At 47.8% G+C, this 22,051-nt stretch overlaps 2 protein-coding genes across 11 annotated transcripts in view; both read right to left on the bottom strand.

The window, feature by feature from the left end:
- Positions 1-670: 670 nt before the first annotated feature.
- On the bottom strand, positions 671-9,133 carry PUS1 (pseudouridine synthase 1). 3 transcript variants are annotated; one of them, XM_063351260.1, is made up of 6 exons: positions 9,055-9,133; positions 8,357-8,581; positions 6,767-6,904; positions 5,956-6,058; positions 4,994-5,691; positions 671-2,612 (listed from the first exon to the last, which is right to left on the bottom strand). In XM_063351260.1, the coding sequence occupies exons 2-6, from the start codon at positions 8,570-8,572 to the stop codon at positions 2,562-2,564; spliced, it is 1,206 nt and encodes a 401-aa protein (XP_063207330.1). In that variant the 5' UTR covers positions 8,573-8,581; positions 9,055-9,133; the 3' UTR covers positions 671-2,561. The 3 variants fall into 3 exon arrangements, with proteins under 3 accessions (XP_063207330.1, XP_063207329.1, XP_063207331.1); XM_063351259.1 differs by having other exon boundaries at positions 8,867-9,072; XM_063351261.1 differs by lacking the exon at positions 9,055-9,133 and adding an exon at positions 8,937-9,050.
- A 5,767-nt stretch (positions 9,134-14,900) lies between these two features.
- Positions 14,901-22,051, bottom strand: part of ULK1 (unc-51 like autophagy activating kinase 1) — an 83,857-nt gene continuing 76,706 nt past the window's right edge. For all 8 annotated transcript variants that reach the window (XM_063350705.1, XM_063350698.1, XM_063350700.1 and 5 more), the window contains 3 exons: positions 20,346-20,503; positions 20,014-20,149; positions 14,901-18,093 (listed from right to left, as the gene is read on the bottom strand). In XM_063350705.1, coding sequence (XP_063206775.1) covers positions 18,038-18,093; positions 20,014-20,149; positions 20,346-20,503 — 350 coding nt within the window. In that variant the 3' untranslated portion in view covers positions 14,901-18,037. The remainder of the gene's footprint in view (positions 18,094-20,013; positions 20,150-20,345; positions 20,504-22,051) is intronic.

Below are 22,051 nucleotides of genomic sequence, written 5' to 3'. Positions count from 1 at the left end.
CCAGTCCCTCGCACCGGCACACACCCGGGCCTCGCCGGGCCTCCCCCCGGCCCCACGGGGTGTCCCGTTCCCCTGCCCCGCGAAACGCCCCGGCCCCGCCGCGCTCCGCGGGGCACAGCAACCACGGCGCCCCCTGGCGGCCGCACTGGCAGCCGCCCCTCGCTCCGCCCCACCCCGCCTAAGCGATACCATTCCCCTCTCACGGGGGGGGGGGGGGGGGGGGGGGGGGGGAGATCGGGCACTGACGGTGCCACCCGCCACGGGCGGGGGGGAGCAGCCAAACTCGGCGCATGCGCCAAGGGCGGGCGCGGCTGCCCCCTGCGCGGCGGCGTCGGAGGAAAATGGGGCGGCAGCGGAGAAGCTGCATTTCCCTTAAAATGTGTTTCCTCCCCTCAGGAATCTGTCCAACGCGCCCGGCCTCAGCCTTCCCGAGCCTGTGGCCGTCCCTGCGGGCCTCTGCCCGCCACAGGGGCCTGTCTTTTCTTCCCCATAACACAGCTCAGCGTTGGGCCTTTTCAGAGAGTCGGTTTTAGAATTTACACCACCTCTATGTTTTGTTTTGGTTTGGTTTTTTTTAATAATTTTTTTTACTCAGCTCCTGCACTGAAAACAGAGCTGAAATACCAAGTTAATAATCCCCATGAAATAAAACAGCAGACATACCCAGAAGTAAGAAATACCCTTTTTTATTATTATTATTTTTGTTATGTTTTCTCCAAAGGCTACAAATACATATCTCAGTTGAAATCAACGAGAATTTCTGTCAGGTTTGGGGCCAATAAAGGTGTTTTTCTCAGACTGAAAGGCATAGAAGGGGCTTTAGATAGAAGACTAATGCAGACTAGGTCAACAGCATGAACCAGGAAGGGATATAAACGAAATTCCAGTAAGAGTCCAGAACACTTTTATACGCTCACTCTGATAAAATGGAGCAAGGCCTCCACAATAAAATAAAAACCACTAACTAAAACCCAGATAAAATAAACAAACAAATCCCTTTTTAAGGGACAGCTGTGCTCTGGCAAAAAAAAAAAATCCAGGAGCAGCCATAAAATTCGGGGCTTTGGCCAGAAACGGCTGAATGAAGGAACAAAGAATTGACTCCTTGTATTCAGTAACTACGATATTACAAAGCAAGTCTCCATGCAGACCCAGCCAGGGAAGCACATCAAGCACTTGTACTCACACACGAACACTTGCAGAGTCTTGTTCTACCCCTTCCAAAAGCGTTCCACAGGCAGGGAGGGTAGGAAAGGTGCTGCCTTCACTTGTTTTTTCTTCCACCACCTCCACAGAGAGTTAGAAACAAGAACCGAAGTCAAACCAGTTGGGGAATGAAGAGCAAGAACTCCAGAGCATGCGGAACCCCAAACCACAGAAAATTAAAGTCTATTCCCAAGAGAAGACATCCCTCAGACATATGCTTCCTGCATCATTGCACACATTCCTTTGTTCTGAGAAGCTTGATGAGAATTAAGAGTTCACACGCACAAAGTGAAGGCAGATTTGATTAAAGCCCAGAGGAAGTCAGCACCATTCTTTTCATGTGTGCTAAATTGATTCAACCCCAAATCCAGCAGATGGCTAGATAAGTTTCTACTAAAACAAGATATACTAAACTAGCAGCAACATATTTAGTGATCCACCACAGGCAACGCTAGAACCTTCATGGCTGCACACTTTGCATTGCAGTCCTAACAATTAACTTACGTCTTTCTCCCCACATCTCAACTACAGGTCTGTGAAATGACACCTCAGGTAGAAGAGGCCCAATTACATACGTGGCTGCGGATCTATACTCTTGAGTCTGCCCAAGCATGCGGGCAATGCTGGGAGGATGACATCTCCCAAAGAAAAGGTCTCGACTCAAAATAAATGATTCGGTCCACGTTCCCAAATTAAGACCTCTCACTAAGTAAGGAACCATTTCTTTTAGACTTGCAAAGCTTTAGAAAACACTGAAAATTTGTTTTGATACCAAAAAGAATTCACAGCAGTCAGCATGATAATGAGCTCCTAACCCATGCCTGTTATTCCACAGGAAAGCCATGGATGACATGGAAAATAAAAGCTTAATGATGTTTAAGAGATCAGGTTAAGTAAAGGTGAAGAAAATAATAATAATTTAAAAAGTAATCAAAAGTTCATGGAGTCATAACTTCATAATAATAATTAAAAAAGAGTATATTAAAATGATTCACCCCATCTTTATGTAGAGATTATACATATTTAAAATACTATTTTCCAGGTAAACATATAATAAAAACATGATTCAAATAGCAATTAAGATATCCTGCATTACAAGATCCTTTTAGAAAGCTTCTTTCTTATTATGCTATTTTCAAGTATATCAGTCAGGTGAATAAGTCAGTGGTATAAAAAGCTTCTTTTACATTTTTACTGCACTGTCTTCCCCACCCAGTTTCTCCTGGACATCCGGTTCTTGTTCTGCAAGCACACAAACCCGTGCTTTACTGGGTTCTTGGATTTAGGAAGGCCACTTTTTTGTAGACAAAGGGAATTGCAAGCAGTAAGGGTCCCACGTCCAGCCACTTACTGGCTCAGTCAGAATCATCATCACAACCATCGCTGCCTTCGAGATCACTGCTGTTCTGTAAAGCAAAATGGAAAATGGTTTGTCAGTATTTCATCTACATCTAGAGACGCTGACTTTAAACTTCTCCAAAAGTGTAAGAAAATGGGGCTAGATCCTAACTTCATGTCTTAGACCCATCTATTGTAACAAACTTCTGTGATGGTAAATGATGCTTCTTGTAGCAAAAAAAAAAAGTTACATTGGAGTACACTCACCAGCAGAAGAAATTTCTTTACAACTGCATGATTACAACCTGCAGTATGTGGGAAACTTAAAAGTGGGATAATAGCATGAAATGCTGATGTTTAAAATAAATACAGGTGAGAGAAGTTAACAAATGCTTTTTTCATGCAAGTCCCTCAAATGCTGTTTCTTACATTGTCTAAAGCCAGATTTGAGAATTTTGTTTCTCTGCTGCAGAGAATTTCTATCCAAACTGTGTTAGAGATATGCGAGGGCTCACTAATACTTGCTTAAAAATGAAGTCAGTTGTACAAAGTAGTACCAGGGAAATAATATAAATGTTAGCAACTTCCAAGGAAACTGAAGTCTTGAGTTATTAACTGGGAGCCACTCCTTCAGGAGTAAGTCAATATGGTGTGATAAATTTGGGGGTTTACGTAACTTTTTGAAGCAAGTGTTTTGACTGATACAATTGGCATCAAAGGATTTTATAAAGAAAGGCTAACATGACAATATGCCTGTAGTTACTCCCTTTTTTTTTTGCCTCACCACCACTGCTGAAAACATACAAGCCTCCAAATCCCACGAATTTAACATTGACAATTTAATATCCTATTACAAAACAAATTCTGAGAGACTTAGACAGTTGCCTTTGTAACAGCAAGCACAGCTCATTGAAGTGCAAACAGCCTGCAAAATCTCAAAGGAGTCTGTCATATCATCCCTTATTTATCCTTCTCCAGACAGCCTGTGCTAACTGTGATGCCAAAACTGTATGTGGTGGAGTTTATCTAAAGCAAGCAGAGCTGCCTCCTGCTAGCAATACATCAGTGATTTTGAACCTGTCAGCACTTAAGTCCTGTCAACATTATCATGAAGACCCCTGAGTCAGGTGAGGACTCCGCACCACATGGTCTCCTTGGGTCCCATTTAACCACACTAATGTGGCATTTCTCATAACCTCCTGTCACAAGTGTCCTCATACAGCACAATACTTCACAAAAACAATTACCACAAGTACAAAAATAACCCTGAGAAATTTCTGGTATCTTGCCTGTACTGTTCAACAAGGCTGTAAATTTTACTTTATATGTTGAAACTCCTTCGCAGACTCCAACAAAAAAATGGCAGCGACAGTATTAAACCTAACATTTTTCAGAGCAAGATCATTACCTACACAAAATAAAGCTAATTTTAACGACACCATTATATGAAAAAAAGGTTATTATTTTCTTCTGAGTTGCACTACACAGAAGTTTTAGTCCTGCCCATCATTCGTCCTTCAAGGATTTGCCAGACCACCGACCAAGAAAATCTTGAATTACATACAGAACTGTAAGGTATCTTTAGGTCATCAAGTCCAAGCCCTGACTCAAGCAGGGCTTGTTTCAAAGTTAGACCGGGTTGATCAGGGACTTGTATTCTCCATCACTCCAGTGGTTGTCAATTTAAAGAAATACATTGGGAGTTTGACTCAAGATTCCTCATGTGGTTTCCAACCTACTTCTAGCACACCCCAAACATCTTTCCACTCTTTTCTTGTGAGGCTATTCTACATCTCAACTGGAAAAAAAATTTCTTTAACTTGAAATTTTCTTTTTGTTAAAAGTGTATTCTACACCTTTGTTTTATTGCAACTTACAGATAACAGCAGTTCCTGTTGTCAGAAATCAGATTCCACAATATCCCATTTTACTCAGTAGGAGTTGTTCTGATGGCCCATTTTGGGCTGGTGGCAGATTTACTTTAAAAAGCTGGTCCTAAATTTCCCCCTGATTCCAAACCTTATCTAGTGAACAGGACATTACACAAAGAAAGAATTAGCCCAAAATCAGAGAATACAAAAAGCCAGCAGGTATTTAAAGGGAAATTGTCAACCTGAAAACTTGTCTCAAACAGTTTCGCAATCACAAAGCCTGGTAATGTGTCTGCAATTTCTGTTGTCAGTTTAAGATTCTGCAAATTGGCCTGTGCTTTAAAGCGTTCCTTCCTCCCTCCCTCAACTGCCCCATGCAAAACCCTGCAAAAACGCATGTTGTATAGTTCATTCCACTATCATCAAGTGCACTAAGATGGAAAAGCAAATACACATTTCATACTCCAGCTGACTGTAATCTTGCATGGCATATTCATGGAAAACAAAAGTGTTACTAAGGGAAGAGCCACTTCAACTTGACAGCTTCCATTTGAAAAAATAATGGCTTCAATGATTACCTTTGAATTTTTGTTGTTAGCTTGCATCCCAACAGCAGAAGAGTTGAAGTCATGAATGGAGAGGGTGTTTAGCCAGTTTGCCATGGATTTCTCCTCCCTTTCTGTGTTGATAATGGTAGGATAGATATACTGCTCTTTGAAAACGGCAATCTTCTCCTCCTCCTCTGTCCACTCCAGTGGCTCGTGCAGCCCATCATTTCCAAAACGTCTGTTGTATTTTTCAAAGTGTACTCTTTCCAAGACTAGCCCAAGTCCTGGGGCTTTGGGGACATCTACTTTCTCCTCTCCCCAGCTGCGCTCTATGATAGACTCAGCAGCATAGCCCTTCACAATAGCTATCACCAGCCCAATCATCTTCCTTATTTGATGCATCATGAAACTCTGACCTTTCACTTTGATCACCGCAAATTCTATGTTTTCCCTCACAAATGGCTCTCCACAGTACATCTCCATGATGTACCGCTTGGCACTGGGGTCCCTGGGTCCCTTTTGAGATGTGAAGTTGTGGAAGTTGTGTGTTCCTTTATAGCACGCAAGCAGTTTATTGACTTTTTCAAGGGTCTCTTTGTCCAGTCGATAAACCTCTTCTTGCACATCATGGTCTTTATGGGCAAAGGCAAATGTTGGCAGCATGTAAGAGTAGGTTCTGGCATCACATTTGTTCTTGGAGTTGAATCCCCCAGTGACTCTCTTCAGACCTTGTTTTAAAAGTGACATTAGGTTTTTGAATCAGTAGGTTACAACCTGATTGTGATCTCGCTCTTGCCAACAAGAGTATTTTTAAAATAAAATACAATCAAAAGATAGATTTATAGGACCCTAATTCCAAACTAACAAAAACATATGGATTTATGTTAAAACTAAACCGCTTATGAGTAAAATTACAATGGTAAGGGAGAGACCTTCCGCAGGAGAAAGCTCCTCTTAGAAAACATTTTCTCTGCCCATTCCAGTATCCTTACCCAGAATTCTGATGTGAGAAGGCAGATGATTATTGATCTTTTCTAAGATGTCATCTATTAGCCTGACCTTTAGCGACACAATCTGTCCAGCTGCAGACACACCCTATAAAAACCATAAAACACACAAACACATAATTATGTACCTTGGAAGCTTTGGGACAGCACTTGGAGAACTGAAATAGCTGAAGAACAAGTTTATTCCTTTTTCTCACTGGTCATTTCAGGCTGAAGCGAGGCAAAGGCAAGGCCACAAGCAGAAATCCAAGTCAGACTACTCCTGCTGGTGCTGTACAGCCTTACAGCACCTTAGCAATCTTAGATAGCAGAACATGGCACTCCCTTCCATGACATCTCACTGTATTTGACTGCTGTTAAGTAAAGCACCAACTGAAAAGAAATGACTTATACATAAGATCAGCCATGAACTCCAGTTCAGACTTAGAACCCCACTGTGGTGGGCTTAAAAACAACCGAGATGCAGCTAAACTCTCAAGCACTGTATCAACCAGGCAGCAACAACAATGAGCAGCAGCAGCGAGCTGACAGGCTGAAGCAGATGAATGTGACAAACACAAAGTTTAGGTGTGAAGCACCAGCTTTGCACACACCATCTAATCAACATCCTGCACTTTCTAAATATTTGCTTGTGCTTAAGTTTAGTAGTGGATGAAAAGCGAAGTTTCAAACAACAGTCACTGTGAATGGTATTTGCTACTGGATCTCACTTGAGACAATGCTTTACCAGTCAATCCCAGTAGCACTGGCAGGGGTACATCAGAGTTTCTGAGAGCACAGGCCCTAACCAATGTACCTTATCCGTTCGAGCACACCGCTGAAATGACATTTTCTTCATATCCTCCCCATGGTTTTCTGGGATGCAGCCTGACTGAACAAGGGCAGATACTAAGTCATCTTCAATTGTCTTGAACTGTGAAGATCCCACATTTCTCTGAAAGAGGACATACAGTAAAAATAAGAAATAGAACAAATAGTAATAATTGGATAACTGAAGATGATAACTAAAAAATTTTGTTAATCATTGTTGTGAAATTCTTTAATCCCTTCACATCCCTTAAAGCCCTGCCATTCTCTAAAACTACTAAATATCCTTTACCAGACAGTGTTAATAAAACATCTACATTCTGATTTACCTTTTACTGTTATTGCAAGATCGTTTCTAATAATTTCACTGTGCAATACTTCTGCAATGGAGTTTTTTGATGATTCCTTCAACTGCATAAAACAGCACCAATTAAATACTGTTCCAGTGCCTGCAAGTTAACAGCTGCCGCTCTACACCTAGCCCCTGCAAATTCTGCTTCTAGAAATTAGATTGGGTTCTTTGGCTCAGTTCACCTGAGCTGTTGTATAATGCAGACTATGGTTTTCTCTGGTGACTTCTGCACTGCACTCACAGATGAGCTATAACGGAAATGCACAACTCCACTCATGTGTAAGACTTCAAAGCACACACCCTCAACATAAACCGTTCAATTACAAGAGCAGTAAAGCCAACAGGCACTTACACGGATATGCCCACAAGCAGTAGGCTTACTGCTGTTGAACAAATCTACTTTGTTGCATCAGCATGAGAGATTCCCTTCCCTGTCTGTGTGCAATCTTATCAATTATCCTGTAGAGCTTTTAAAGAGCATGTATGGAGCTTGCAGTACGCTGAGAGGAGCAGCAGATGGAGCAACATCATCCTTTTGCTGCCAGTACTGTGTACCATAAGACCGTGGTGCCGGGGCACTACAAGTGCTGGTGCTGTAACAAAGCAATATCCCTTTTCTTCCACACGCAAACACAGAAGTCATGCAGCAGTTTTCCTGTTTCTAAACGGCTACAAGCCACCCCGTTAGAGTGCATCAGAAAAAGAAGAATTTAAAATGTCTTCAGGTACGAATAATCTTTTTAGAAGTACAAGAGACAGCAACATAGATGCAAATTTGTTTCATTCAAATATGCACCTCAGTTCTCTGGAATCTGCATGCAGTGAGACAGCTTGAGGTCTAACCTAAAAGAAACTTAGCCCACTTGCTTTGAAATGTAGAGCTTCAGCCAGAAGCTGGAGCAGTGGTCAGAAGGGGATCACTAGACAGTGCCTCAGGTTTTGACAGAACTGCAGTGCCTGTGCTTTCAGTCTCCTCAAGAGCCTTGTCTGCAGCAGTTTTTGAAAGATCTGCTGAAGCAGGCTCCCTAGAATCACCAACTATCAGAAATGTACCACTGGCTTTTTTAATTCAAGTTACCACCAAGCCATTTGAACCCAGGTGTGCACTGTTCCCGCCCCAGCTTTCCAAACTAAAACTGCTTCCCTACTCAGAAACCATGACTACAGTTATAAACTGAACAGATTTCAAACAAAAAGCAGGCCACGTTGTTTTGCCAAACCACATACTTGCATCCCATGGTAGCCTTTCCCTGAATATGCCATCAACAACACAATCTTCCTTTTGGGCAACCTTTTATTCTGATCCTCCACATCTTCCTCATCCGCATTGCTCTTCAGCCTTTTATTCTGATGGCCGTTCTCTTCCAGCCTTTCAACCACCTCTCCGCTGCTGTTCAGTCTCTTGGTCTGGCTGGCAACCACTGCTCTCAGATCCTCAGCCATTGCGAGAACCTGTCAGGGACGAACAGCAGACAGGACTCAGCAAGAAAATGAGGCAAAAAGCGTCAGCTCCGCGCCCCGGTGCAGCAGCGGCGGCAGCCAAGGCTGCTCAAGGCGCTGCAGGCAGGGAGGGCGCCCACCCCCCCTACCCCCGAGCCCGTGTCACAGCCCCCGAGGCCACCACCGCAGCCCGGCCCGCAGGGACACCGGCAGGGTAAGAAAGGGGCAAGCGGAGCCGGTTCCCCCCGCGGCCCGCCCGGCCTCTCCCACCTCCCCAAGGCCGCGGCGGGGACGTACGCTGGGCAGCCGGCGCCGGGGCCCGCCGCACGCAGCGCTCCCCGCGGCGGAGAGGCCGCGGCTCGCAAACCTCAGCCCCCACCGCAGCTGCAACATCGTCGCCGAGCGCAGGCCGCGACGGGCGAGAGAGGCCGCGACCGCCACCCCCTCAACCCCGGCCTCCCACCGCCGCCGCCGCCGCCACTTACACCGGCGCTGTGGAGCGACGCCACCGCGCGCGCGCGGCGCGGGACAGCCACGTGCCGGCCTACGGCGGCCGCGCAGGGACACGGCGGGTGAGGGGCGGGGCGCGGTGAGGGGCGCGGGGCGGGGCTGAGGGGCGGGGCTGAGGGGACCGGCGGCGCTGAGGGGACCGGCGGCGCGGCCCGGGCCGAGGCCGGGCGTTGGATTGGTAGCAGCGGTGCCCGCAGCCCCGAATGCTGCACTGGGCCTCCGGGAGCCGGAGCGGGGGGATCCCTGCGGCGCCTCGCGGGCAGCGGCTCCGGCAGGCCTCGCAGTGCGGGGACGAAGGTCCCTCCTAAAGGGTCACTGGTCGGGCAGTGCCTTCGTGTAACGGAGTGCCTTCATTTGGCAGGACCAAACACGTCCCCATCATCACCACAGCCCGGTCCTCTTGGCTCCTTACAGCGAGCCTGGGCCTTCCCGGAGCATCTGGCCGGGTGACAAATATTTCTCTGAGATTTAGAAAGCGATGGGGAGGTGACTGAGGCCGGCTCGGGGACTCCCAGGAGCCTGTGGCCCAGCCTGCCTCCTGCCTTCCCGTAACGTGCCCTGCTGTCCCCCCCAGCACACCGGCTCTTGGGAGCCAACACATCCAGAAAGCCTGTCAAGTTACTAAATCGAGCAACAGCAGGGGAAAAGGCAAACTAGCAAATACACTCCTGTGGTAAACATAAGTAAACCAGTCCATTTTTTCCTTACAAACCCACCTGGGGAAACCGGCACTAGCAAAAGCCTTGCAGTCACAGTGAGAGGAGGACACAAGTGGGAGGAATTACTTCATATGGCACACAGGGCTGCCGTTAAAAGCTCGTGGTTCTGTGGTCCCACAAGGGGTGTAAGCTTGGCCCCTGTTCCCCCCCTTTCCACGCAGCTTCTGCTTGTGCCGGTGTTGAGCACAGGCACCTACAGTCTCACTTTCCTGTCAGGTTTTCCTCCAGCCGGCTTTCTCAAGCAATTGTCATGCTCACGTCTTCTGCAACAAGTTTTATCTGCAGTGATGCACTTAATGGGGAAGCGGAGTACAATAGGCACCCTTATCAGGCAACAGCATGTACCTCCCGAAAAGCCAAATGCGCCTGGGAATTGTCGTGTTACGCTACGAGCTTCAGTGCTTTGTAGGACAGAGCTACCAGAGAGCATGTGGGTTCCCTGGCACGCTGTGAGATTAGCGTAAGAGAGCTCCATTTATTCATTCAAATGGAAAATGGAAGGGTTGATGTTTCCAAGCAGGCCAGATTATCAAACGCAGGCTTGTTATTTCTGCTAATAAGGGGAAGAAATGCAGCACGTCCTTTTTTGAACCCACACTTCAGAGTTATTTCAGTAGCGGCATGGGGCAAGGGGAAGATTTATCACACGGGCCCAGCTGCACTTTGTTTAGAGAAGTGATAAAAGATCGCCTGTCACAGTGCAGCACTGCTGCCAGGGGAAACGGGAATACAAATTTCTCTATCGCTTCGGCCAGGGTGTCTGAATCTTTTTTTGCCTCATTTCCTTAGGAAGTGAAGCTTATGCAATTGCGCTGCCTGTCTGTCCACCACCATCGCTTCCTCCTCCCGCCCTGCTGTGATTTCTGAATTTGGCTCATTTAGCTAAATTTGAGGGAAGACAGCCCCAGCCCATAGGGAAAACCAGTGGTGGGACAGGAGAAAGACTTGCGTGGATATCCCCAGCAGGGAAACAGCTTCGGTATCCCAGTCCCTTACCCCTTCCAAGAACAGTAAAGACGCTTCAAAACAGGTGGCACAAGCTCTGCTCTCAACCTGCCATGCCATGCCTCTTTCTCTTTATCTATTTTCTCTTTAAGCAGATAGCTACCAAAGGCAAAGAGAAATTAAAGTGACTTGCCAGAGCTGCTGCTGTCGGTCAGTCCTGTGGGGACTGGCACTGGGAAGGTAGACCCTCAGGGATGTGTAACTCAAGTGACAAGGCAGCAGGGACACAGCTGCAAGTTTTGGCGTGGAGCAGAAGGTCCTGTTGCATATCACCATGTGGGGCCTGCGAAGCCAGCACTCTTGCTTGGAGTTGATTTGCAATTCACAGCCAGCACCCAGCATCTTCAGGAATTAAGTTAACAAAGGGTTTCATTCCTCTCACTCACATACCCAGGATTAAATTGGAACCAGAGCAAAAAATTTGCGAAGTTCCCTGCTGTTTATGTGAGGAGCAGAACACGTCATATGTGTTTAATAGGACTGATAAAATTAAAGTACGTTGAATGGTACATCTGCTTGGTCTTAAGTGAGACTGCTGCCATCAAGGTTACTCAGCAGTGAAATCAGCCTCGTAAAAGCTTCCTGGGCACAGCTGGGGACTTGGGGACGATACACCTTTGTCAAGCAGCTAGCTGGCGCGGGGAGCAAAATAGCTGCAGGACAGTGGTTGGAGCATAGCCGTGTTTTGAGACATTTTAATTTCATTTTCACGATGACATTGGTCTCAATCCTCACTCAATGTTGGTTTATAAGAGCACTCACAGGGGGCCCTTCAAGGCATCTCAGAGGCAATTCCTGGCTGGATCCTTCCCTCCCTCCCAAGGCCACCCTGCTCCCCAAGGCCACCCAGCTCCCCAGGGCCCATGGCCATAGCAGGCCCTGCAGGAAGGGCTCTGGGGCCACCTTCTCCTCCCCAGAGCTCCCTGCTCCTCTCGGCGCTTTCTCAGGGAACACAGCCTTAACCACAGCCCCCCACTTCTCCCTGCCAGGGGACACGCAGCTGGGTGGGGAGTGCAGGGAACCAACAGACTGCCACAGAGGATGAAGCCCCACAGCCTTCTGTCCCGGGAAAAGGCCAGGGATGAGGGTTGGTGTGTACCCCGAGACCCGCAGTGGACAGATCTTCATTGCAGTGCTGGGAAAACAAACCCAAAGCAATTTTTGGGAAACAAAAATTTGGGGAGACCTCGGTCTGTGTCTGGCCAGCAGTTGTGTGGCAGGGCGCCAGCTGGAGATGAGCACACTGAAGGATACAAGGGAAAAGCACTGGGAATTCTTTCAGCCGTGGAGAATATTCCTGTTTGAGACCAAGTCACACGTTCTTCCTCCACCAGGTGCTCCTGCCTTAACACAGGGCAGTGTGTTCTCACTTGGAAGTGACTCGACTGCCTAAAACAAGATCTAAATTAGAAGTTTAGCAACAATTCACTTGTGCTTCAGGATTACCTGCAGCAGAAACCCCAGCAGACTTGTAATTCCCTGCCACAGTCTGTTAACGATCCCTGTGCCCGTGTAAGCAGACACTTGGGTGCAGCAGGTGCTGGAGAAGGAGCCAAAGCTACAAACCCAACATTCCCTCGTGCACTGCAGGCTGTGGACATTTGGAAACTCGGGTACCCTCTGTCCACAGTAAAGGAAGAAACCTGCATTTGAGATTATTTGCTTAAGCTCATTCTTAGAAATACGTTATTTAGCAAGTCTTCTGAAAGCATTCAAATCCCCTCCCAGGTTTCATCTCCCAGGAGGGGGGGTGGTTTCAACTCTATTGTCCCTAAAAACGCTGTTTTTAGAACAGAAGCGTCCCAGGGAAGTTTGTATCCCGCACTGCGTGCCATTCCTCATCCAGGGAATGGCATGCACCATGAGCGCTACATTTATGGTAATAAATTTAAATAAATTCAACCGCTAGGATTTGTCTGGGGAGCATTAGCTCCTGCCCTGCAGCGCTGGGGTAGCGCATTGCCTCCCCGCCAGGCAGCCCTTCTCCTCCTTCACCAAAACCCTCCAGCCGACTCCTCGCCCTGCGCAGCTGAGCAGGACCATTGGCCAGCGCAGAGGGGCAGCCATGTGCCACCGCAGGAGGAGAAGAGCATGTCAAACACCACAGAGTAAAATATGCTGTGAAGGAGTTAACTCATCCTGAATTACAGCTTTAACACAGCTGGTAACGAGAAGCGGAATAGTTGATGTTTGTATCGCCTTGGTTCAACACACACCCGCCCGTTTCTACTTCCTTGATGTCACTGAGCCACCTCTGATCTTTCAGAGTTGAATGAACGTGTTTTTGCTGACGTACTTACCAACAACTAAATATAAAATGCGGGAATGAAGCCAAATGCCCTGGAAGAATTGCTCGGGTTTGTTTTCTCCAAGAGTCAACAGCAGCATAACGTCACAGTCAACATCTAGAAAGTTGTGCAATTTTAAACTGTTTGGGCCCCACAGTTTAGTGCTTTTAGAAGAGACTGTTTATTTCTGTTAAGTTTTCCCAGCTAGCGCTTTCCCCCTCTGCTCTGCTGCCTGCGAGGGCCCCATGGATTCAGCAGAGTGTTTTCTAGCCACATGGGCATGTGGCACACAGGGCTCCGTCTTTCATTTGGCTACAGGTTTTCCACCTGAACCTTTAAAATTCTTCACAGGCAGCTTCAAAAGAAACCCCCTCCCTTACACTCAGCATCAGAAACTTGTGTGTATGTATATATATATGTTATTTACCACAATCCCATGCCAGAGGGAACAAACACACGTAAGGTGGGCTTTACATGTTAAAAATCCCAAACAAAATCCCCCCCAAACCCCCAAACCCCAAAGATCCAAGTGTGCTGAGCTGCCAGACTTTAAGCACCACCAATGTTTATATTTATTTAGCTCCGACCAGTTTCCAAGGGCTGCTGTAGGGTCTCACCCAGGTTGTACCACCACCACACCGAAGTGCAGCTTCTCAGAGCTGTCCCCACCACTGCCACCACCACCGGGAAAAGGAATGGGCTCTCCCTGTGCCCGAGGTGACATGGGCGGTGCGTGAGCAGAGCTGGCGTCGCCAGGCAGGACTGTTCTCACAGATCAAACACAGGGACTCCAATTCCCCGTGCTGGGAAAGGCAGGGGCAGGAAACAGAAGTTATAAATAGGGCTCAGCAAGAAAAAACAATTCCAGCTTATGGTAAATTAGGATTTTGAAATAGGGTCTTTTCTTACAAAACCACAATGCAGCACAGTGAGTGTATGGGGTGATGCTGACTCACAGAGGGGCCGGAAGGCAGGAGCTTCCCCAGGGATGCTCACGGCAAACAATAACATGCACACCCCAGCAAGCAGAGTTTTGGAAAATGTTTGGTGGAATTATGGTATTTGGCTCCTGAAAGTTTACACTTCTATTGCTGAAGTTTCTGTAACTGTAAGGGCTGGACTAATGAATTCAGGACCTCTCTTGTGTCCCAGATGTGGAGCTTAACTTTTCATCCCAGAACATTCTGAATCAGACAGAGCAGGGACTCGAACTACCCGCCTTGCACCCAAAGCCAGGACCCATGCTCACGGCATCCTCCTTGTACTTTTTGCCACATTCAGTGATTTTTCGCACAGCTAGGCAGGCAGAAAGCAAAGCCCTGTGCCATTGTGTTCAAACACCAAACTGTAGCGAGTACAGAGACGTACCCCGCGTCCTCACCCCTCCACGTGGCCACCGGACACCCCTGCTCCCACGTGCCCCCTGGGGACCCCAGTAACAAATGGCTCCGACAGGCTTGTCTTGCACATGCTGAAAGATGGGCGAGATTTAAGCATCTAACAGGAGGGGAAGGGGTCTGCTGTCAGCTCCTCACGGAGTTTCTAGCCACGGCAGGAGAGCCACAGCCATAATAAGAAGAGATGCACCAGCCACGGCAGCTCCACCCAGAATCTGGCTTCAACTTTTCCAAATTCAAAGGCTTCATGTGTGGCTTTAGGCAACGCAGCTGGGTTTGTCCCAGGCTTCACCCTCTGGGAAAAGGGGGCGACTTTTTCACCTGAAAGCCACGGCTGGTAGAACCAAACCCATTAAATACCTTACTCGGATACTGCACTAACTGGAATGATAAAGTACTGAACACAGGCCACTAACAATTTCAAATCAATTTTATTTTCTTAAATTGGTGTTGTACAATTTAAAGCCAAAAAAAAAAAAAAAGTCACACAAAACACAAATAAAAAATGTTGACAAAGTATCAAGCATTACCTTATAAAGAACATCATCATACGCTCTCACAAACCTGAAGATACATGTTTATTAGACTGAGGTTTCTTGAACTCTATTAAAGACGCTACACACAAACGCTGCAACAGTAACAAAGCCATGACAATAGCAGGTGGACTACACTAGCAACTTCAACAGTGGGTGGGGGTTGGTTTTTGGGGTGTCTTGTCTTTTTTTTTTTTTTTTTTTTGCATACCTTATGGTCTACAAAGCAATAAATATTTTTCACCAAAAAAGTTGGTTTCACGCTACATGCAGTTAGATAAAAAAAAAAGAAAGTCACCAAAGTGATGGCAAAATAAATCACCTGTCTGATTTGTTTTTCTCCACCCTCCCCCCCACCCCCCCGTTTTGGGGTTTTTTGTGTGTTTTTTGTGGTTTTTTTTTTTTTTTTCATTCAAGCACAGTGGCTAAGTTTCAAGTATTGAGAGAAAACATATATATACACGTTTGTGTTTGTGTGTGTATCTATACGCATACACACACATACACACACACATCCCGGTATGTATATACACAAACACATACATATATATTGGTTGTAGGTCTGTAAACCACAATTTTTTGGAGCAGTATATACTTGTGTACATTGAATGTGGACAATTTTGGTACATTCAAGTAATTAAGCACAGCTGGAAGGTTAGTGCTGAGCTCGCCACACACAGAGGCAGGGTGACACCGGCGGCGGGTGCCGGGCGGTGGCGGTGGTGGCCCGGGGGATGCCGGCAGGGCGCGGGGCGTGGAGCAGTGTCCGTGCTGCAGGGTCTGTCCTGGCTCAGTGCTCTCCCACTGCGCCGCTCCTGCCTGCGGCATAGCCCTTTGCACAACCAGTAAAACCCTTGGGCAAGCAGTCTGGGTCTCCTCGGCATTCCTGGCCACAGGCTGGGGGGGTTGGCTGGATGTTTTCTTGTTTGTTGTCATCTTTTTTTCTTTTCTTTTTTTCCCAGGCACAAGCGCAAACGGCCACAGAAGCAGCAGGCTGCCAACGTACGATGTAACAGCGGCCCAATGCTGAAGCATTTGTGAAAGCTACACTTAAAACTTCCCTAGTTGGGGGAATTGGAAATATTTTTAAATTTCTCTATCGGCATTTCTGCTCTGCAATCAGAAACACCCACATTGCCAAAAATGATGCCAGCTCCAAAGTCAATTAAATTGCTCCTGAAACCCTTGTAAAGTATCACACTGAACGTGCCAATGTCGAGAGAAAAAAAGCAATGAGGACTTAACCACCACGTGCAAAATATTTTTGGATCCCCAAAAACAAAGCCTGAGGTTTCGAGTTGCTTTCAAAGATACTTTTCTGCCCAGCGCTAACAAAATACTGCCACGACTCTGATAAATTAAGACACACACGCGCGCACGCAGACAGAGGGAAAGGCAGCCAGCTATCCTCTCACGCTCACAGCATCCGAAGCCTCAACCGCATCTCCAGCCACTCGCACCCGCAGTCTCATTTGGCTACAGAGTCTCCTTAAAAGAAATGCTGAAAATACAACTGAACACTACAAGATTTCTTTATAAAAAAAAAATGAAGCAGCAAATAAAACTTCTTAAAAAAAGCGTTTCCAATTGTTAAGTGTGTAGGATCTTAACGCCTGTTCTTGAGCTCTTAAAAAGCATGGAGCTTTGTACTGACTGTCCTTAAAAGAACATTTAAATAAAAAAAAACCCAACAAAAACAAAACACATCTTGGTACTGCCAGTCAGCTTTGCCTGGTGTGGAGGAGGAACAGCACAGACTCTGCCGTGCTTTTTGCCTCGCACTCACAAGATACAGTACAGTTAAATACGTACAGTTACACACAAACCGTAGATATATATCAATATATATTCCCCTTTAGGAATACATATTAATATACGCACACACGTAGTGCAATAAAACAACCAGGAAGCAAGGAAAGGAATAAAAAGAACAGAATTCCTAACAGTCGTGATGTTCCTGGGTTGTTGTGTGATGCAAAGTCAACTTCTCACAGTTCCCATAGTGTGTAAAGTGCTCCTTTGATTCACAAAGCTAGTGTTTGCAGTTCGGGGGGGGTCTGGGAAGGGGGGTGCCGAGCCCACAGCTGAAAGCAGGACAGCGCTGGGGCTTCTCCTGGGAGATATGCACTGCAGCCGGGCTCCACGGCCAGCCCACTTTCACCTTGATCCCACTGAGCTCGGGGACCAAGGGAGGAACGGATTAATTTTGGCTTCTCACAAACACAGGAGCGTCACGTCACGCTTTCTGTCACCCTCCTGCTCCCTGCGCAGTCTCTTTCCCTGTGCCGTTTGCCCATCCGTGCGGAGAGGCAGCCCAAACAGAGCCACGGGAGACGCGAACTCCCCCAGCAGCAGCACGTCCTCTGCCTTGCCTGGCAAGTCTGTAGAGGTGGGAGCCGCGTCAGCAGCGCTCAGGCAAAAGGGAGCAGACTCCCTCCTCTCCGCTGTTCCACAAGCCCTCCAAGGCATAAACATGTAGGAAGAGGGACAAAGGAGAGAAGGACGGGGAGCCTCGGGTTTCCAGGAAGCTTGCAGATGCCTGGCTCTCAGCTGGGACAGGCAAAAGTACATGAACTGGCCTTGATTTCTGAATGACACCTTCCAACGGTAACTGCAGCCAGCAGTTTCAGCACATCCATTGCCTGCAATGGACACAGCACTGGAATACCCTGTTCTTAAGCAAGAGGGACAGGCGGCAGTCTTATCCTTCAAAGTGCTGGGAAGAAGCAGATTTCTGTCCTTCATCCCCTCTGCCAACAAGGGAAACCTTTCCACATCGGCTACATCTTCACCCAGGCCTTTGGGCAGGGAAGTATTTGTGCTTGCTGCAGTCACACATCCCTGTGAAGGAATCCGGCTCTGTGGAACAACTTCCCAAAATGTCAAAACACAAAACATGGAGCAGTTCATTCTCCAGGTCTCCTACTGCCAGAATAATTTCCCACCACAGCAGCAGGCTGTCGGAAAGAAAGTGATCAGCTGGCGCGAGGTGCGTGAAGAAGGAACGACACTGAAATCAGGCGCAGAACCCCGACAGCAGAGCTGACAGCCTGCGCTCGATGCACAGTTTACCTGGGAGAGAAAAAAAAAACAACAAAAGAAATCAACTTCTCATTTTCCTGGAAATATAAAGACTTCCAAAACATGCTGGAGACTGAAAAAAAAAAAAAAAAAAAGTGGAACTTCAGCAAATCTAAGCAGCCCTTCAAGAATCGCTACCACGTACCAATGTAGCCTAGGTGAGGACCTGCCCACAAACACCATGCTGGGAAGGGACAGGTGGAAGGCTGAATAACTGGAGATCCAACAACAAAAGCCAGGTGGCAGCAGCACTTCTGACAGAGGTACCAAGATGTTATAAAGAACCACCGGCCACTGGGACAATTTATTCACTTTTAGTTACTGGAGCGGCATTTGCCAGCAGGCAAGATGACTCAAGGTCTCCAGTGCCATTTGTCCTGGCTTCCAACTGAGAGACCACCCAGCCCAGCACGGACAGTGCCCGATTCTCATTGTCTGAGCCCAAGAGTCTCTCAAAAGCCAAATGTTTGGTGGAATTCATTCCTCTCAGGGGAAGACTTGCTGTATTTCTACGTTCGCCATTTTATTTTTCATAAATAAGTAATCCTATACCTGAGATGCCAAATGAAACACATACCCACTACAGCCTGCCAGAGAACAGCCCAATCAGGGAGCTGGAACACAGGGTAAAACAGGGAATACCAGGATATCAACTGGGAAAAGAAATCTATTAGATGCATTAGCTGTATCTCTGGACAAAAGATGCGATTTAGGTTTGGTAAGAAAGGGTACAACAGAAACTACTTAGTAATCCCTGTTCACTTAGCTCTCCAGTACCACACACCACCTGCCAATCTCCCTTTGCTCTCCTTCAGTGAGCTTCATGTCAGCTGTGAAAGTTAGTGATAATTAACTGACTGATTGCCTGTGAGCCAGAAACCTCTCCTCTCATTACCAATCCGAGAGCTCTGCCTACACGGATGACTGGAGCAGCCTGGCAGCACTCCGGCCGCCGGCCCAGGAAAGGCATTTGGTACCCAGCGGAGGGGAGAGGCAGGGTTTGCCAGCTGTGGGGCATGGCGGCCGATGGGCTGGTTTAGCGGTGGCTGAGCAGAGCTGAGGCCATGTCAAGCTGCTCTAACAGAGACGATGGCTGTCCCCATCCCTGTGCCTGCCTCCAGCAGAGGGAGATGACAGGGGTGATTAAAGCCCAGCCATAAGGGCAGGGAAGGTGTGCTCAGAGCAAGTGAGGTCAACCCTTTCCACTCCACACACACTGGCTGCCGAGCCTGCAGCAGCGGAGAATAACCCCCCCCACGACAAAGGGAGAGGGCGAGAGAGGTGACAGCTCGGAGCAGCAGACAGAGGGGTCCATCTGTCCCTGGGAGAGGAAGCCAAATGATGGCACGCAGGAAGAGTTCAGTTCCACTGCTACAGAAAGCACTTGCTGATGTGAAAAGTATTTGTCTGCTGCCTGCTCAGCCGGGGCTGGGGCTGGGGCACCAGGCAGGCGAGCAGTCCTGTTTCAGAAGACGTGTTGGAAGGAGACCTCGCTGTGCTGATCCGCCGTCTCTGCCTGACAGCCGCTGCAGTTTCACGTTCCCAAGTGCTCTGAGCAACCAGAGGGATGGTGCCGGCTGGAAACCAAACCCAGGCCCCTGCTGCTGCCAAACCACTTCCTTCAGCACGTTCTTTCACACATCAAAAGCTCCAACAAAGCCCTGGCAATCACTCTGCATGGGAAGCTCTCAAAATATGGCTCAGAACAGGGACCTGCATTTCTAACAGTTTTCCCGCTGGGAAAGCAGGAGGCCAGGCTGCGAAGAGCTAGAACAAGCCAAGAGATCTCTGCTATGTCCACCAAGGTGTAGCCAAAGGAAAAACGGATGCTGGGTACTGAAATTTCTGAACCATGCAGCTAGAAAAAACACATGTTCTAGTATGAGAAAAAAATAGCCACCAAACACTCACATTTATTGATGTTTTCTATGTCCCCCTGTTCAGTGATGATGTTCAGGAGCCCCTCCATCAGCAGCAGAGCCTTGTGGTACCTCTGTGCGCAGTCCTCTCTGTGGTGGAACATCTCATCCAGGGCTGCAGACTGCACCTGCAGGCAACAACCCCGTGCCAAGAGGTTACTCACAGACCAGACTCGGCTTTCCCAGCATGGCCCCTCAGATGCACCTACAGCTCCCGCACGCAGCCTCATGAGTAAAACCATCTGCTAAGGTCCCCACAGGAACCGGTACCGCCCAACACTGGCTCTGTGCTAACCCTGCTCCCAGGCACCGTGCAGTCGTTACCATTTGCACAGCATAGCTGAAGATGAGCTTCTCTGCGGTGATGCTGTTGATCCGATCCATGAGTTTCTGTTTGTCCAAGAAGAACCTCTGGAGTCTCATGTTGAGGCAGTGGCAGGATGACACACTGGATTTATAAAGCTCATTCAGCTTCTTCACAACTAGAGAAATGGAAAGAAATGCTTTAGGCACTACCTTCCAGTTCTCCCTCTGCCTCCCATTCTCCATGCACAGGACCCCAAATGAGTAACTTCAAGACGGATGTTACGGCCAAAAGAAAGATGGTCAGAGAACTACTTGCTGCACCAACAGGGGCTTTCTCCTGTCCTCTGTCACCTTCACCAGGTATAAGCCTGCACGTGGCAACGCCTACACATATGCCTAGTTCACCTGAGGCCAGCTCTATTTTTGTTTCCTTCAGCTGCCAGAAGGCAGAATGCAGTTTGCACCGTGCAAGATGTCTCACGCACCACCAGAAGCCACAGACGTGCCAGATAGAAAGCTTCTGCCGCTTGATGGGTGATGACGTGCTGTGAAGAAGTACGTGACTTGCATGTGGTAGCTGCTGGACCTCAGTGCGGATGAGTGGCACTGACTAAGCAAGGGAATCTCCCTCCTGGGACTCCGCTGTCCCAGAAAGAAAAGACACTGATGCCTGTGAAAGGCCACCTCCTTTCCTGAACCACGGCAGCTAGGACAGGAAGGCTACGGGACAGAGAACTGGCAATCAAATATGATTCTGAGGGATTAAAGAGCAATCCCAAACAGCAAGCGATGCTGCTTGAGCCTCCCTAGCTGCATGGTGTGGTCTCCACAAAGCACCGAACACAAACAACTCCCACCAACATCTGATGAGTATTACCTGCTCCGTGCTCATTTGAAAGTACCCACATTGCACGAGTTGCTCCTGCAGGAGGCAAATTAACCCACACCACGAACCAGCCTCTCTCAGCTACGCCACAGAGGGGCAACCTCACATGACAGTCAAGCCTTGTCGCTAAGGCCAGCCTTCCCAGGCAGAGGTAAGAGAGCGGAGAGCCAGAGAGGAGACTGCCTGCAGGAAGACAGGCTGCTGCAACTCTTCGTCAGAGAAGAGAACCGAGGCACATGGAATTTGAGAGGGAATGGGAACCCCAAAGCTCAGGAGGGCGAAATGAAAAACTCTGCGTTTTTCATAGGGAGACTATTTAAAAACCAAAACAACACACAAACACAGCAATATCATCCTCCGTGGAATTCAATCAGAGCTCTGAGCTGTGCCCAGATTATCAGGAGCAAGAGGACGGCTGTGGGTAAGGACCCTGCCTGGCACTCACTGCCCAAGGACACTCCAGGGCAGTCTCTTCTCATGCTTCCCTGCTTTCTCCGTACACAGGTACCTTTAAAACCCTTGTGTCCTCACTGTGCCCTGAAAAACCTCAAGGGAGCAGTATTTTGTGGGGAGAGAAACAAGAAAAGACAGCCTTGCCCAATTCGCACACACTGAAGGACAAATTACACTACAAATCTAGAAGTTGCAATCTGCCCTGAAAAGGAGTTATTTATTTGGGTTGCGACAACTTTCCTGTTAGCCTGAACACGTGGAAGATGTGTAGCTAAACCTGTGCATCTTGCCCCATGCTGCCTGCTACAACATATGTCTGCTAGTTGTATTTAACTTCTATTGTTTTACACCTCAGCAGCACGAGTACTTTCAAAGACTAAGCTCT

This window comes from Chroicocephalus ridibundus, chromosome 13, assembly GCF_963924245.1.
Source record: "Chroicocephalus ridibundus chromosome 13, bChrRid1.1, whole genome shotgun sequence".
NCBI lineage: Eukaryota > Metazoa > Chordata > Aves > Charadriiformes > Laridae > Chroicocephalus > Chroicocephalus ridibundus.
The sequence above is the reverse complement of the archived record's forward strand: the minus strand, read 5'-3'. Positions and strand labels throughout refer to the sequence as shown.